The sequence below is a fragment of the Lichenostomus cassidix genome, chromosome 1 (genome assembly GCF_008360975.1).
Source record: "Lichenostomus cassidix isolate B80296 chromosome 1, HeHo_3.0, whole genome shotgun sequence".
Taxonomy (NCBI): domain Eukaryota; kingdom Metazoa; phylum Chordata; class Aves; order Passeriformes; family Meliphagidae; genus Lichenostomus; species Lichenostomus cassidix.
The window spans coordinates 24,317,382-24,330,039 of record NC_139479.1 but is presented as its reverse complement, the minus strand read 5'-3'; the positions used below and the strand labels follow the sequence as shown (position 1 = coordinate 24,330,039).

The 12,658-nt window shown below is 38.2% G+C and overlaps 1 protein-coding gene across 5 annotated transcripts in view; it reads right to left on the bottom strand.

Annotated features, from left to right (window-relative positions):
- Nucleotides 1-823: 823 nt before the first annotated feature.
- ARHGEF7 (Rho guanine nucleotide exchange factor 7) overlaps nucleotides 824-12,658 on the bottom strand; it is a 118,284-nt gene continuing 106,449 nt past the window's right edge. For 3 of the 5 annotated variants that reach the window (XM_085053029.1, XM_085053041.1, XM_085053048.1), the window contains 3 exons: nucleotides 7,763-7,862; nucleotides 7,076-7,130; nucleotides 824-3,932 (listed from right to left, as the gene is read on the bottom strand). In XM_085053029.1, coding sequence (XP_084909155.1) covers nucleotides 3,810-3,932; nucleotides 7,076-7,130; nucleotides 7,763-7,862 — 278 coding nt within the window. In that variant the 3' untranslated portion in view covers nucleotides 824-3,809. Of the gene's footprint in view, nucleotides 3,933-7,075; nucleotides 7,154-7,762; nucleotides 7,863-12,658 lie in introns of all 5 variants that reach the window. The other 2 variants (XM_085053034.1, XM_085053056.1) reach the window with 1 other exon arrangement.

The window sequence follows — 12,658 nt, the reverse complement described above, 5'->3', positions numbered from 1 at the left end:
CAGCCATGGTAAACCCACGACAATAAAAAACATTCAAAAAGAAAAATCCCCAAAACACTTCAGGTGACAAGTAAATGACTATTTCCATATTGTGTAAAGTACCCATCTTTATAGTGATGACCCCTGAGAAAAGTTGGAAGGTGAGACTTCTGAGAATACTTACAAACCACTAAAGTCCTCTAAGTATATCTCCTTACTAAACTAAGCTGCAATAAATATATCATTTCACACACCTAAAATGTTACTAATCCCTTCAAATGCCTTGTCCAAAGACTGAAATCATCTTTTCAAACAAGTAACTCCCTGTACTTTCCTTAACCCATCCCATCATCTGGCACAAAGCTATATGGACAATTCTGCTACCATAAAAATCATCCCTCTCCCCTATTTCAGGCAGCACTAACCACATAAAGTCTTTATGACACACACATCACAAATTTCTGTCTATTCAGATAAATCATGTATGTAGACCTATTTTACTCAATTTATGCAGTTTCTAGTGTTTCTTGCTTTCTTCCCTTTCACTATCTTCTCTCTTTGATCTCCTCCATTTCTTACATTACCTGAGCAGGTCAGGTTGCCAAAGAAAGTTAACATTTCCCAGTGCAAGACAAAGATCCTCCTCCTCACCCTTCTAAACAACCCTTGCTTTGTTTTCAAGGCATCAATTTACTATTATAAAAGACCATGAAAAAGCTCTTTCAAGATAGTAAAGCAACTACTAAATTGGATAGGTGGATATTTATATGGAAGGCAAGAAAAACTGAAGCAACTTCCCTTCTTTATCTCATAGCCCACACATTAGACGAAATGTAACACTTCATAGGGTAGGGGGGAAAATCATGGTTTAATTACAATGTAGCATAAATGCTTTAGTAGTGGATACCAGGATATTATTGTGACATCTAAGCTAGAGTTCTCCACAGACACTGTAAACAGACACTCTAAATTCCCTAAATGATAGGCATTAAGAAGGTTTATACAAAAGCAGTCAGTTACTCGAAGATGTCATGACATGGTAAGACAAACACACATACATCAGTAAGTACAGAGAAATGTTATGCTACATTTTGGACAGTTCAGAACTGAAAGTGCTTCACATCTATAGGATAAGAAATGGCTTCATCTCCTCATCCCTAAATGATGAGAGCAAACAAACAACCCTTTAATAGGTTAAATAAACAGTGCCCCATTTATCCATGCTTATATAAAGTTTCCAACAATTCAGAAGGTCCACGGTGACATTTACACTCTATATACACTGTAACAAATTGTCAACGGAAAAAAAGTATAGATACTCCTTGGTTCCCAAAAGCTGGAAGCTGCTCTCTGCACTAGAGACAAAAGCTACCGACATTAGGCTGGTTTTTCTTTTTTTTGCCCCCTTTTCAATTTTTTTGTTTGTGCAAAAATTAGTCATCCCAATCCACCTTGAATAAAATCAGTCCCTAAGTCCTGGTCATATTTAACAACTGCTTCGTCCCACTGTTTAAGGCATGTTCACTAGATGTCAGTACAGGGGTACTGTCACAAATCAGAATATCACAGGTTCTAAGAGTCAGCAAATTTACACAGCAACACCACTCTTCACAATATAATGTAAAACAGATTATTATGATGGAAGTTGTTCCTGAGTTAAAATTTGCTAAATAGTGCTAAGGTTAATGTTTTCCTTTTATGCTTCTTCCTCTGGAATGTCCTTTCACATATGGTCAATTGAAAATTAAAAATCACTCTGAAAATACGCTGGATGTCAGAAAGTGAAAATGGTAGCAAACTTCTAATTATATTGGCATTGCCAAGTCTAAATTTGGCCAAGATAGTATGCATTTGCAGGGGTTTGTATCAGTTAGCTTTTAGCAAGAGTATTTTCTAAATGCAAAGATAAATATAATGTCAGTCCACATTTTTGTGCAACCACAAACATCAAGGAAAGATTCTGGTATCAAGAATTAAGGAATTTGATGTTCTGTGAATATATATAACTCTGGTAACATAGATGTTTTTCTTTTTCTCCCCCATTTAGATTTAAAGGAAAACATTTTTAAATTGCAGGAATACAAGACACCTACAAATATATTCAGCTTTCTAAAACAGACAACTTATCTACTCAGATTATGAAGCTTCCATTCCCACAGAAATGTTTCTCAAGTATGTAATCAAGTATGTAATCGTTATTTCCTATTTTTAAAAAGCTGTTCTTAGCTGAAAAAAGTGGATAGCTTTAAAAATAGATTTTTCATTAGATTCAAAACATGTACAACAATTCTTACAACCCAAATCATCCTGGCTCCAACTCACTAAAGCTCATACAAACATTTACTCAAGTCTGAGCATTACATTTAGCAGGAGTTAAAGGGCAGTAAAAAATCAGGATGACAACAGGTGTGACTCAAGTCTGTGTTATACCTGCACTTCTGACTCAAATGAAGACAAACCCCTCAGAAAGCTGCACTGTCTGGAGTCAAATCTGAAGTTTGATGAAATCCATGAAAACAAAATACTAATTCCATTAAAGCTCATTAAGTGCTCCATCTGAAGGTCATCATTTACAGTGATGTATCATCTCCTATTTTAAATACAAGAAACTGCAGTAATTGCACCTATCAGACTAGGGAATTAATGTTCCTTTATATATTTTCAAATCTGTCAGCAGTGCAAATTATGAATTACAGTACAATTAAAAAAAAAAAACCTTATTTCCAGATTTCTTTCCATTTAAATCCTAGCAGGACAGAAATCAGCAACATGCAAAGAAAACAGGGAGGGAAAGGACTGACTGCTTCCACAGTATGGGAACTCCAAACAGAGAGTCTTATATAGTGGTATAAAAACAAAGCTCTGAATGAAGTCTGGCCTAGCCCATGTGTCTTATGCACAAAGGTTAGCTAAAATTTAATTGCTGTGACCATAAAATATAAATAGCAACAATTTATTCACAAAATTCTGGATTAGATTGATTTCTTTAACAAACTGTATAATCTGTTATCAGCCAGCTGTATGTTTAAGCACAACAATAGAAAATGTAGTACATAAACACCTAAAAATCACAGTAATAAAAAGCAGGCAAGTACATGAGTCTTTTGGTGGCCAAAACACAAGATTAGTCTGTCAAACAAGTGTATGTGAACGTAAATTGTGGGCATTAGATTGGTTAAAAATTGTTTCTACTGTCAATAAACAATTTCCTGTATTTTAATACTGTTCTTAAGGAACTGTAAACTGTTTGAAGTAGCAAGTAACAGTAAAGGATTTAAATATAGTGGTAAATAGGAAAAATAGGGGTTTAAATTTGCGTGTGTGGTGAGTGGGTAATTTGGAATTAATTCATAATTATCCACAAAGAACTCTGACCTTTCTTCGGTAAGACAGTACTGCCATCATTTCTAACACTTGTGACCATTAGAATAATAAGAGAAAAAAACCCCAACATATCAGCCCTGATACATCAATCACATACGTATTCTAAATTACAGCTATTTACATGAAAAATATATATTTAATTAAAAAGCCACTGAAAAACATGGACTTTTAGTCAGGTGCTGCACTTTCTGCAAAATGAGGTAATTTGGATGCAAACAAATTAAGTTTAGTAGAGTTCAGGATCCATGGTCTCCATTCTTAAAGTACAGATTGCTTCAGTAAATGGCTTGACTCTTTCTGTATATTCAGAGCAAGAAATCGCTAGATCCAGTTAAATCCTGTTTTATAGTGCTCCTGATGCAACACTGACTAATGTCAGAAGGCTTCCCAGTTCAGTTTTACAACTGGTCTTTCAATAGAAAGAAGAAGGGAAAAAAAAAGAGTGGTTATAAGTTGGTTTCATCCCAAGATGGATCATTCATATTCTTTAGAAGTTTTCTAACAAGCTTCTCCAAGTCCTTGCGAGCTCTTTGCTCCTCTTCTAATGATTTCTTCATCTTTTTGTTATCCTGTTTAACAGAGACAGAGATATTACTGGTTTGTTTTGGGGGCTTTTAACAGATCTGACTACACACACACACACACACACACTTGTCAATTACAGATTTTAAATGCTCCTTCCAATAAAATTCATATTAGATGTTCAAAAGCAAAGTTTCTATTAAATCTTTGCAAGTTACACACAGTTATTTCACACTGCAACAGAAGCCCCCAAATGTAAACTGAGCAAGTTCCTGTTTGTACTTAGGGGGCCTTTATACATAAAATGCCAGTAACAGATGGCGACTAATCCTGAATTCTTCTGCTCAAATCTCATCAATGAGGAGTAGAATATATTTGTTGCTAATGGAGAAGGGAAATGGAGCAATAAGCAGACTAAATATCCCTTATAAGAGCCTCCTGTGATTTTAACTGGTTTCAATCTCCAAAAAGCTTCTTAAAGCTTGATGCAAATTAACTTGCTTCATTAGGAATGTAAATAGTTGAAAGGAGTATCCTGAAAACCATTATGTTTTCTGAAAAGTGTTTTGGGACTAAATTTTAAACTAGACTAATGACTACCAGCAGTCTAAGAGAAGTCTGAATTTCAAGGAACACCATCTCTCCACATGTACATTAACAAGTGAGTTCTCACTATTTAGTGCCATCAGGCAATATTGAAATAAATGAACAACAGGACCCTAAGGATGTCAGGGACCAATCCACGGGAATGCTTACATTATTTAATCCTGTACAGATCAAGGCAATGGGGGAAACAGTAGAAAAGCAACCAGAAGATAAAAGAATATTGAAATAAGGCCCCAAGACAAGTCTAACGGTGTTTAACAAACACAAGCTTCAATCCAAGGGTCCAACTGGACTCCCATTAGGTGTAACTTACAGCTATTTCTAGAAATAGGATGGGAACATAAAATCATAGAATGCAAGGTGAGTTATAGATGGGACACATCAGGATCATTAAGTCCAACTCCTGACCCTGCACAGGACACCCAAGAATCCCATCCTGTGCCTGAGAGCACTGTCCAAATGCTTCCTGAATTCAGACAGGCTTGGTGCTGTGACCACTTCCCTAGGGAGCCTCTTCCAGTGCCCAGCCACCCTCTGGGTGAAAAATCTTTTCCTGATATCCAACATAAACCTCCCTTGACTCAGCTTCATACTGTTTCCTCAAGTCCTGACACTGGTCACCAAAAGAGATCAATACCCACTCCTCCTCTTCCCCTCACGAGGAAGTTGTAGACCACAACGAGGTCTCCCCTCAGTCTGCTCTTCTCCAGGCTGAACAAACAAAGTGATCTCAGACAGCTTCCCCTCAACGCCCTTCACCATCCTCATGGCTCTCCTTTGGACACTCTCTAATAGTTCAATATCTCTTTTGCATTGTGACACCCAAAACTGCCCCCAGCACTCAAGGTGAGGCTCCCCAGAGCAGAGCAGAGCAGAGCAGGACAATCCCCTCCCTTGCCTGGCTGGCCATGCTGTGCCTGATGTCCCCCAGGACAGGGTTAGCCCTCCTGGCTGCCAGGGCACTGCTGACTCATGTTCAACTTGCCATTGACCTTTCCACGGTAATGCTTTCCAGTTTCTTGTTCCCTAGTCTACATACACAACCACAGTCTGTCACCTCATTAACTCCATTCCCTCCTCAAGTCTGTCAATAAACTCAGAAAGCTCATTATTTTATGTAGGTACAGACTTAAGTCATGAAGTATGACAAGTCAGTACCATACTATTTAAGTGTAGAGCCTGTGGAACAACAGCTACAAATAACCTAAGGAAGCTGCTACAGGAAGGATCCCACTTTGCAGTCTGGTGTCTACACCAACCAGGACACTATGTACTCCCAGAGAGCCTTCATCCATAAAGCCCTTGCCAGCTCAGAGATTATTTCTGCCACTTCTCTGGTTGGCAGTAACACAGCAGTGGACCAACAAATGCTCCTAAGCTGAGATTCCTGAATTCCTGATATATAAGAAAATGAAATCAGGCTTTAATATGACTTGGCTTTGGAAGATGTAAGATTACAGAGAACATCCATTTGGAGAGGCACCAGAAAAGAGCTGATGCAAGAAGCTCAGGAGAAGTGGACTTTTTGTTTAAGGGTCATGGAGCTGTGCAGAGCCTCAGGGAGGATGCACATTTATTCTTTGTATAAAAGCAGAAGGCCACAGGAGTATTAGTGGGCTATTATTGCTGCTTTTATTATGTGAACTGTATTTTTAAAAAGACTGTCAAACCCACATCTAACCTGGGATACTTACTCCTTATATGCTGAACACAGCAGAATTAAGTATGCAACACATCTACTGTCCTATTTCAAGGAATATGCATGACATCCTTCGAAATACTGGGCATGCTTATAGGTGGGCAAAGAATTCAAATTTATAACCTCAACGCTGAAGAAATTTGAATACAAAGGAGTTTTCACATCAACACAGGAGATTTTACCCAACTTCCTGAGTCATACTGGTAAGCAAATTCACACTTGGAGAGTGAAGAAAATCCAATGCTTTTTTTGCCTATACATTCAGCAAAGACTACATGCAGCACCATTAACAAGCTGTGTCCTGATAAAAAGATATTTTTATTTATTCGTGGTGGTTACTTAGAACAAGTGACAAAAATGCACCCAGAGCTAACCTGAAACCCTCATTTAAAAAAAAAAAGCCTATGTGATAGGCACTGAAAAGGACTCTTGTCTCTGGAAATGAGCAGTTTTAAGAATTGATTCATAAGAGGTATTCAGGTTACTGTAAGATTGTATCATTTTAGAACTATAAATATCTGGATCTATTTAGGCCTTTATTAGCACTCTCAAGCAACTATGATTTCTCAGTCTCTGTAAGCCTATTTTGCTGGTGAGACAGCACAACTGTATCTGCTTAACACTTACACCATTTCACAAGTTTCAACATCCAAGAATAGCTAAGTAATTCACTTCAGAGAAACAATACTCAATGCTATTCTCAAAGGACTAATGACAACAACAGGGAGTGCTTTTTGGCAAATTATGTTTTACTTTTAAAAGTAAACATAGTCCAAAATTCAAGTTCATGACTGTCAAAATCAACTTGTAAGCCATATTTATTTTAATAATAAGCCTTCCATCTTTTCCTTCTCCACGTTGCTATAAATAGAACAAGTTACCAACCTGTCTTAACTCCTGTACTTCATCCTTTAATGCATATACTGTGTCAACAAGGCTTCTAAAATGAAAGAAGAAGACGATCTGTAACAAGAGTTTTCAGAAATACACATCTAAATCTATTATTAGACAAAACTGTTAAATGAAATGCAATTAAATAAAAAACACCCCCTACCCCACAGCTAATAGGTAATTTCAAAGCTGTGTTTAAACAAATCCTCACTCTTATCCCAGTTTATATTCAGTAAGGCAAGGACTTGTTACCAGCTTCTGTGACAAGAAACATCTCTCAAGCACTTATGGACCTATACTGGTTTCTGTATTACAGTTTTCTACAACAGAACTGAAGTTTCATTGCCAGCATACACTTTACCAAAACAGTAAAACGATGCCCTGTGCTAACTAGAAGGATGACACCAATTTAATACTGAAATCCAACAGCACTTGGAAAAATTACTTGTAAGTGAAGCACATCACTTCTTGGCATGGGTGGAATAAGTTGCACAGCATATGCAAAGAAATCAGACATTTAAATGAAGGCCAACTGCACTTAAAGGACTGGCAGCATACTCCAAACAGCTCTGTTCCAACTACAAACATACCATATACACCCTACTATAATGGGAGACAGGAGGAGGAAGAAGAATGCAAAGTTTACTACTTTAATTCATCATTCATTAAACATTTTCTTACTTCTCTTCTATAACAGTCTGACCATTACTTTTAGTTTCTTCTACAATAATTTTTTCTTCTTCTGGAAGCAGGACTTGAGGAGCTGATTCTTTACGGGAACCTGTTGTAAAAATAAATCACAAAATGAGCAACTCACAAATACCACTTGGGCGTTTTAAAGATTATTCTTTCATTCACTGCATGATACATCCCCATGACCAAGGTATACCACTTCTCATTTCCCCCTTCCCTCTACAAACAAGTTACTGACAGGTTTTTTACTTTTGAAACCACAACCTTACAACAACAAAAAGTTGTCTGACACTGCAGACATAACTTCCAAGTCATTGACGAGGATGAAACACTGTTCAAGGAATAGTGCACTATTCAACCATCCGTAAAAGGTGTGCAAATTCCCCAGAGCAGACTGAGAAAGACATAGCTGTGTTTAAGTAATAACTATTTAAGCCACAAGGACAGATTCTGAGCTCACACTGATACAAATTAAAGAAACAATTCTGCTCTAAACCCATTACTCTGTCAGTGAGGAGCAGAATAGTGGTATCAAATGACACAGCAATTAATGAAAAAGAAGTAAAAACTCTTTTCCCTGAAACACTTGAAGCATCACACTTGTGTGTGTGTGTGCACACATATACATACAAATACTCTTACAGATAGCTTTTTTATCCTATAATACATTCCTACAAATGAAATACATTCTTTGTATTTAACAGATGTTTTAAAAAGCACTTCATGGTTTGATTATAAAAACCTCAAAACATTCCAATAACTTCAGACCTTTTTCCACATATTACAATTTATAACATCAAGATAAAACATAAAGATTATAAAAAAGTAGTTTTGACTAGAAAAATCTACAGCTCAGAAATGTGCATTCACCCATAAGTACATACAGTTTGTATTCTATAAATATTATTTAATTAGGCTGCAACAAATGACAAGGCTGGGTTTTTTTTAAGAAGTCTGTAAACAAATTCGTGTCTAAGCATTTGTTCAGAATTCAAACACTGCAGATTAAGCATTAAAGTTCTTATATTTTTTAACTAAGACATAGGTTTTAACAAACAAGGTGCACCTGCCTACCAATTCATTGTAGAGAACTTTCATTAACCAGGACTTTCTTAAGTCTCATACAGTTCCAACTGATAACTTGGTACTACAGAGCAAATGCCTGCCCAGAGAAATTAATTGCTGAACAGCTGCTTTGTGATAACAGCACTTTTCTTTTATGGTTGGGGGTAAAATGCATAATATAAACAAAGTTGAATAAATCACATTCATTACAAAATACCAACTTCCCAAACAGCTGCAGCCTTGAGTTCTGAACAGTGAGCTTGTAGGGACCATACCATAGCTTTACATGTTTAGCTATTTTAACTATTTTAGCAAGCAATGAAAAATGTCTTTAATGAGGAAAACAGCTTCCGTAAGCTCACACTAAAGATCTAATGTATCAGTATTCTGTATTCTTTTTACAATCATAGAGATAATGGAAGATTTGAGAAAGAATCTTGTCCTTGAAAGCTGTAGGTTCTTCTTACGGAGTGAAGAAATCTTTTAAGGATTAATACACTTCCACTCCCACTTATTTTCCAGGAGGAACAACCTATAAAACAGACACATCCAAACTCTGTAGGGAGCTCAAGGACATTTCCCTGTTTGCACTGTCAACCTCTAACTGTAAAAAGCTGTCTTATGTTTACTTCAGTTAATTGCTTTCTGCTCTGCTATTTTAGCCTTGCAGGTAACACAGAACTGAATTAAATGCTGTATTAGGATTTGACTAGCAACAGCTGCTACCAGCTCACTGCATTTTGGATCTCTGTACTGATGTGCAGCAAAGCTCAGCCCAGGCCAAGGGAGACACTGACCAAGGGGAGAGAACTGCCACATGCTTCTCACCCATGACTCTCTCCACCCAAATGGAGCCCACATTATCTTTCACTTTGTATAGAGCTGCAACTGTCTGCCTGGGCAGGGAAACAGTGGTCCTTGCAAAGCACAAATAGCGCAGAGGAGACAGCTTGAAAACAAAAATGTCCCAGCTGTCCAGTTATGCACACACATGCATGTAAAGCAGATGTCTACAGCAGCATATCCTGATGAATGCACAGCAGAGCACAGCACACAACACTGCTGAGACACACAAAGCAGTTCACCAACATTATACACACAAGGAGACCTCATGCTGCACAAACACACACAATGGAAAAACTGCTGCTGGGAACACTGACCTTCCTGTGCCACAGGACAGTAACTACTGAGGAACACAAGTTTCACTCTCATCTTCATTGCTCCAAAACCCTTGGTCATACAACTCTTTCTTGTATGTCAGAACTCTTGCTGCTCTTATGGCTTGTACTCATGCAAAAACCCTTATGTACACTTTCTTTTTGATCTTGTCTTGGGTTTTGTGAGCTTTGGTGGGCTTTATTGTCACAGATTATTCTTCCTAAACTCCACAAGCACTTGCTGAGTATCAAAGGTAAGAACACACAGCACATCTATCCTGCCACAAAGGATCCTGCCATCCTGAGTATGTGCACAGCAACATCAGACATGAGGTGTCAAGTTCTAAAGACAAAAGGAAGCTATTTCAAAATCCTGCTTTGCTGCACCATTTATGCCAGCAGCTTTTCTTTATTTTTAAGACACATTTACTCACAATTACACATGTGGAAGTAACTTCAAGCAGAGTCATCTCATCACTGGCACTCAGCAATATTGCCTAAATTGCACCTTGTGCCTTCACCAGGTTCTTTATGCCTATCCTCTGTGTAACTCTTTCCCTCTGCAAAAGCTAAAGCTTTAGGACATGAAGAGAGGGTTGTGCTACAGTACAGTGGGCACTTCCCACTGAATTAATACCAAAAGGACAGTCTAGGCAGCTCCTGTAGCTCAGATAATCCTAAACACCTTTGAGACATCCTCCACATTTTCATGAAATATGGTGGAATACTTAGTTACTTTAGTTTGCCGTATCTGCCATTCCTCAATCCTAAGCATCCAACTTTCACACTGGATTTTATTACAAGACCCTATTCCAAGTCAAAAAGGCCAAGCAACTGTATTTAAATTGACCTCAAACAACTGCCTAATTCACCCTGAGACAATATAACCACAAGTACTAGCTGGTTAGTTTGTTGGGGTTTTCTGTGTGGGGATTTGTTGCTGTTTTTTGGGTTAGTTTGGTTTCTTTTAAAGATGGACACCCCCACCTCAAGCTACACAAAACAGGGTTTCATTTAGTTTTGAGGATTTTTTTTTTTGGGGGGGTGGGGGTGAGCAGTATTGAAGGAAGTAAGGTGGATGGGACAAGGAAGAATGTTTGACAAACCCAAACAATTACTTCAACATTAGCAAACAAATATTAAGGCCAAGTAAAATGCTGTAACTTCTCAACCGGGAACTCTTAAATCCAGGGTCTTGGAAGAATGACCCCACTGTTTAGAAGTCTGTTGAATAATTAAAGCAAACAACTGACCACTACAATCAAGATGCAACTAAGTTTCCATAAATTAAGTTCCATCAAAAAAAACAAACTTATCTATTCAATATCAGTATCTCAGCCCTAGAGTGGAGAATAAAGAAATACAATGCTTCTTGACAATACCATACCCTAAATTATAGGTTTAGCAAATTTAATCTCCAGAGTAAAGCCTGTAACAACACAGCCCACCTGGCATTCAGACCAGGCTACAGGCCTTAGCAATACCCCCTACATAATGTGGTAGAACACCTGAAATACAAGAACAGGCCTGTAACAGCCCCCTGCTTTTGGTTTTCAGTGTCTGATCTCCTTTCCAGCCAAATCAATCAGTCAATAACAAGCAAGCAGTTCTGAGCATTTCTAGAAATAAGGAAAGCTGAAATCTGTTTGGGTATTTACATGGTTGGAAGACTTAGTAACAGAAGTTCACTTTATACCTGCCTCAAACAGGTAGAATGTCAATCCTAGCCCTAGAGTACAGCCTTAATACCAAACCAGGAAGATACTATAGCAGAAATTGCATGATACAGAGGTTCTCGCTGATGTCTGTTTGCAAGCCTAAATCACAACCTCAGCCTTTCATTCACTCTCCCCAAAAGGAGCTTGATATCCTACAAAATTGTTGATACAGAGTCCCAGGTTGGAAGGGACCTTAAGGATCATCTCATTCCAACCCCCCTGACCTGAGCAGGGACACCTTCCACTAGACCATGTTGTTCCATCCAAATGGGCCTTGAGCACTTCCAAGGATGGGGCATCCACAATTTCCCTGGGCACCATGCTATTTTCACAGGGCACCATCCTGGTTCCTGACAGAAGCCAGGCTTCAGAAAGAGCTGTACTGGTAAGCAGTCTGGTCCATTGTTTTGAATCATTTAGCAGACAAATATGAAGGGAGTGCAGAAGTTTTGCAGGAAGAAAGTAAGAAAAGGGGAATGAAATTCAGATACCTTTTCACCTTAACTGCATATTAAATCTCTGCCTATGTTCAAACACCTTGTCTGTCCAGGAACCATTTAAGTCAACAGTAAAATGAAGGTGGGTTTTCACATGACCTGCCTAAAGTAGCTAACTTCAGGGATTCAGTTAAAAGCCAGCTCTCCCCAGTCAACCAAGAGCAGCTTCCTCCAGCTGGCTAATGGGAGGAGAAGGCTCATAGTCATAGAAGACTATGAGTGTCCTAATCTAAGGCATGGAAGCCAGATGTGTGCTGATGAGTAATTCCAAGAAGTGCACAGCATAATCTGAGGCCACGAGCAAAGAATGTGTTGCACAGCTTTTAAGTATTGCTGTTTTCTTCACACCTTTACTGTGATTAGCAGAGGTTAAGGAGGGGAAGAAGGCAGGGATAAAGGTCAAAAATTTGAAAAAATACTTGTAAAAATGCAATACTGTTTTTCACC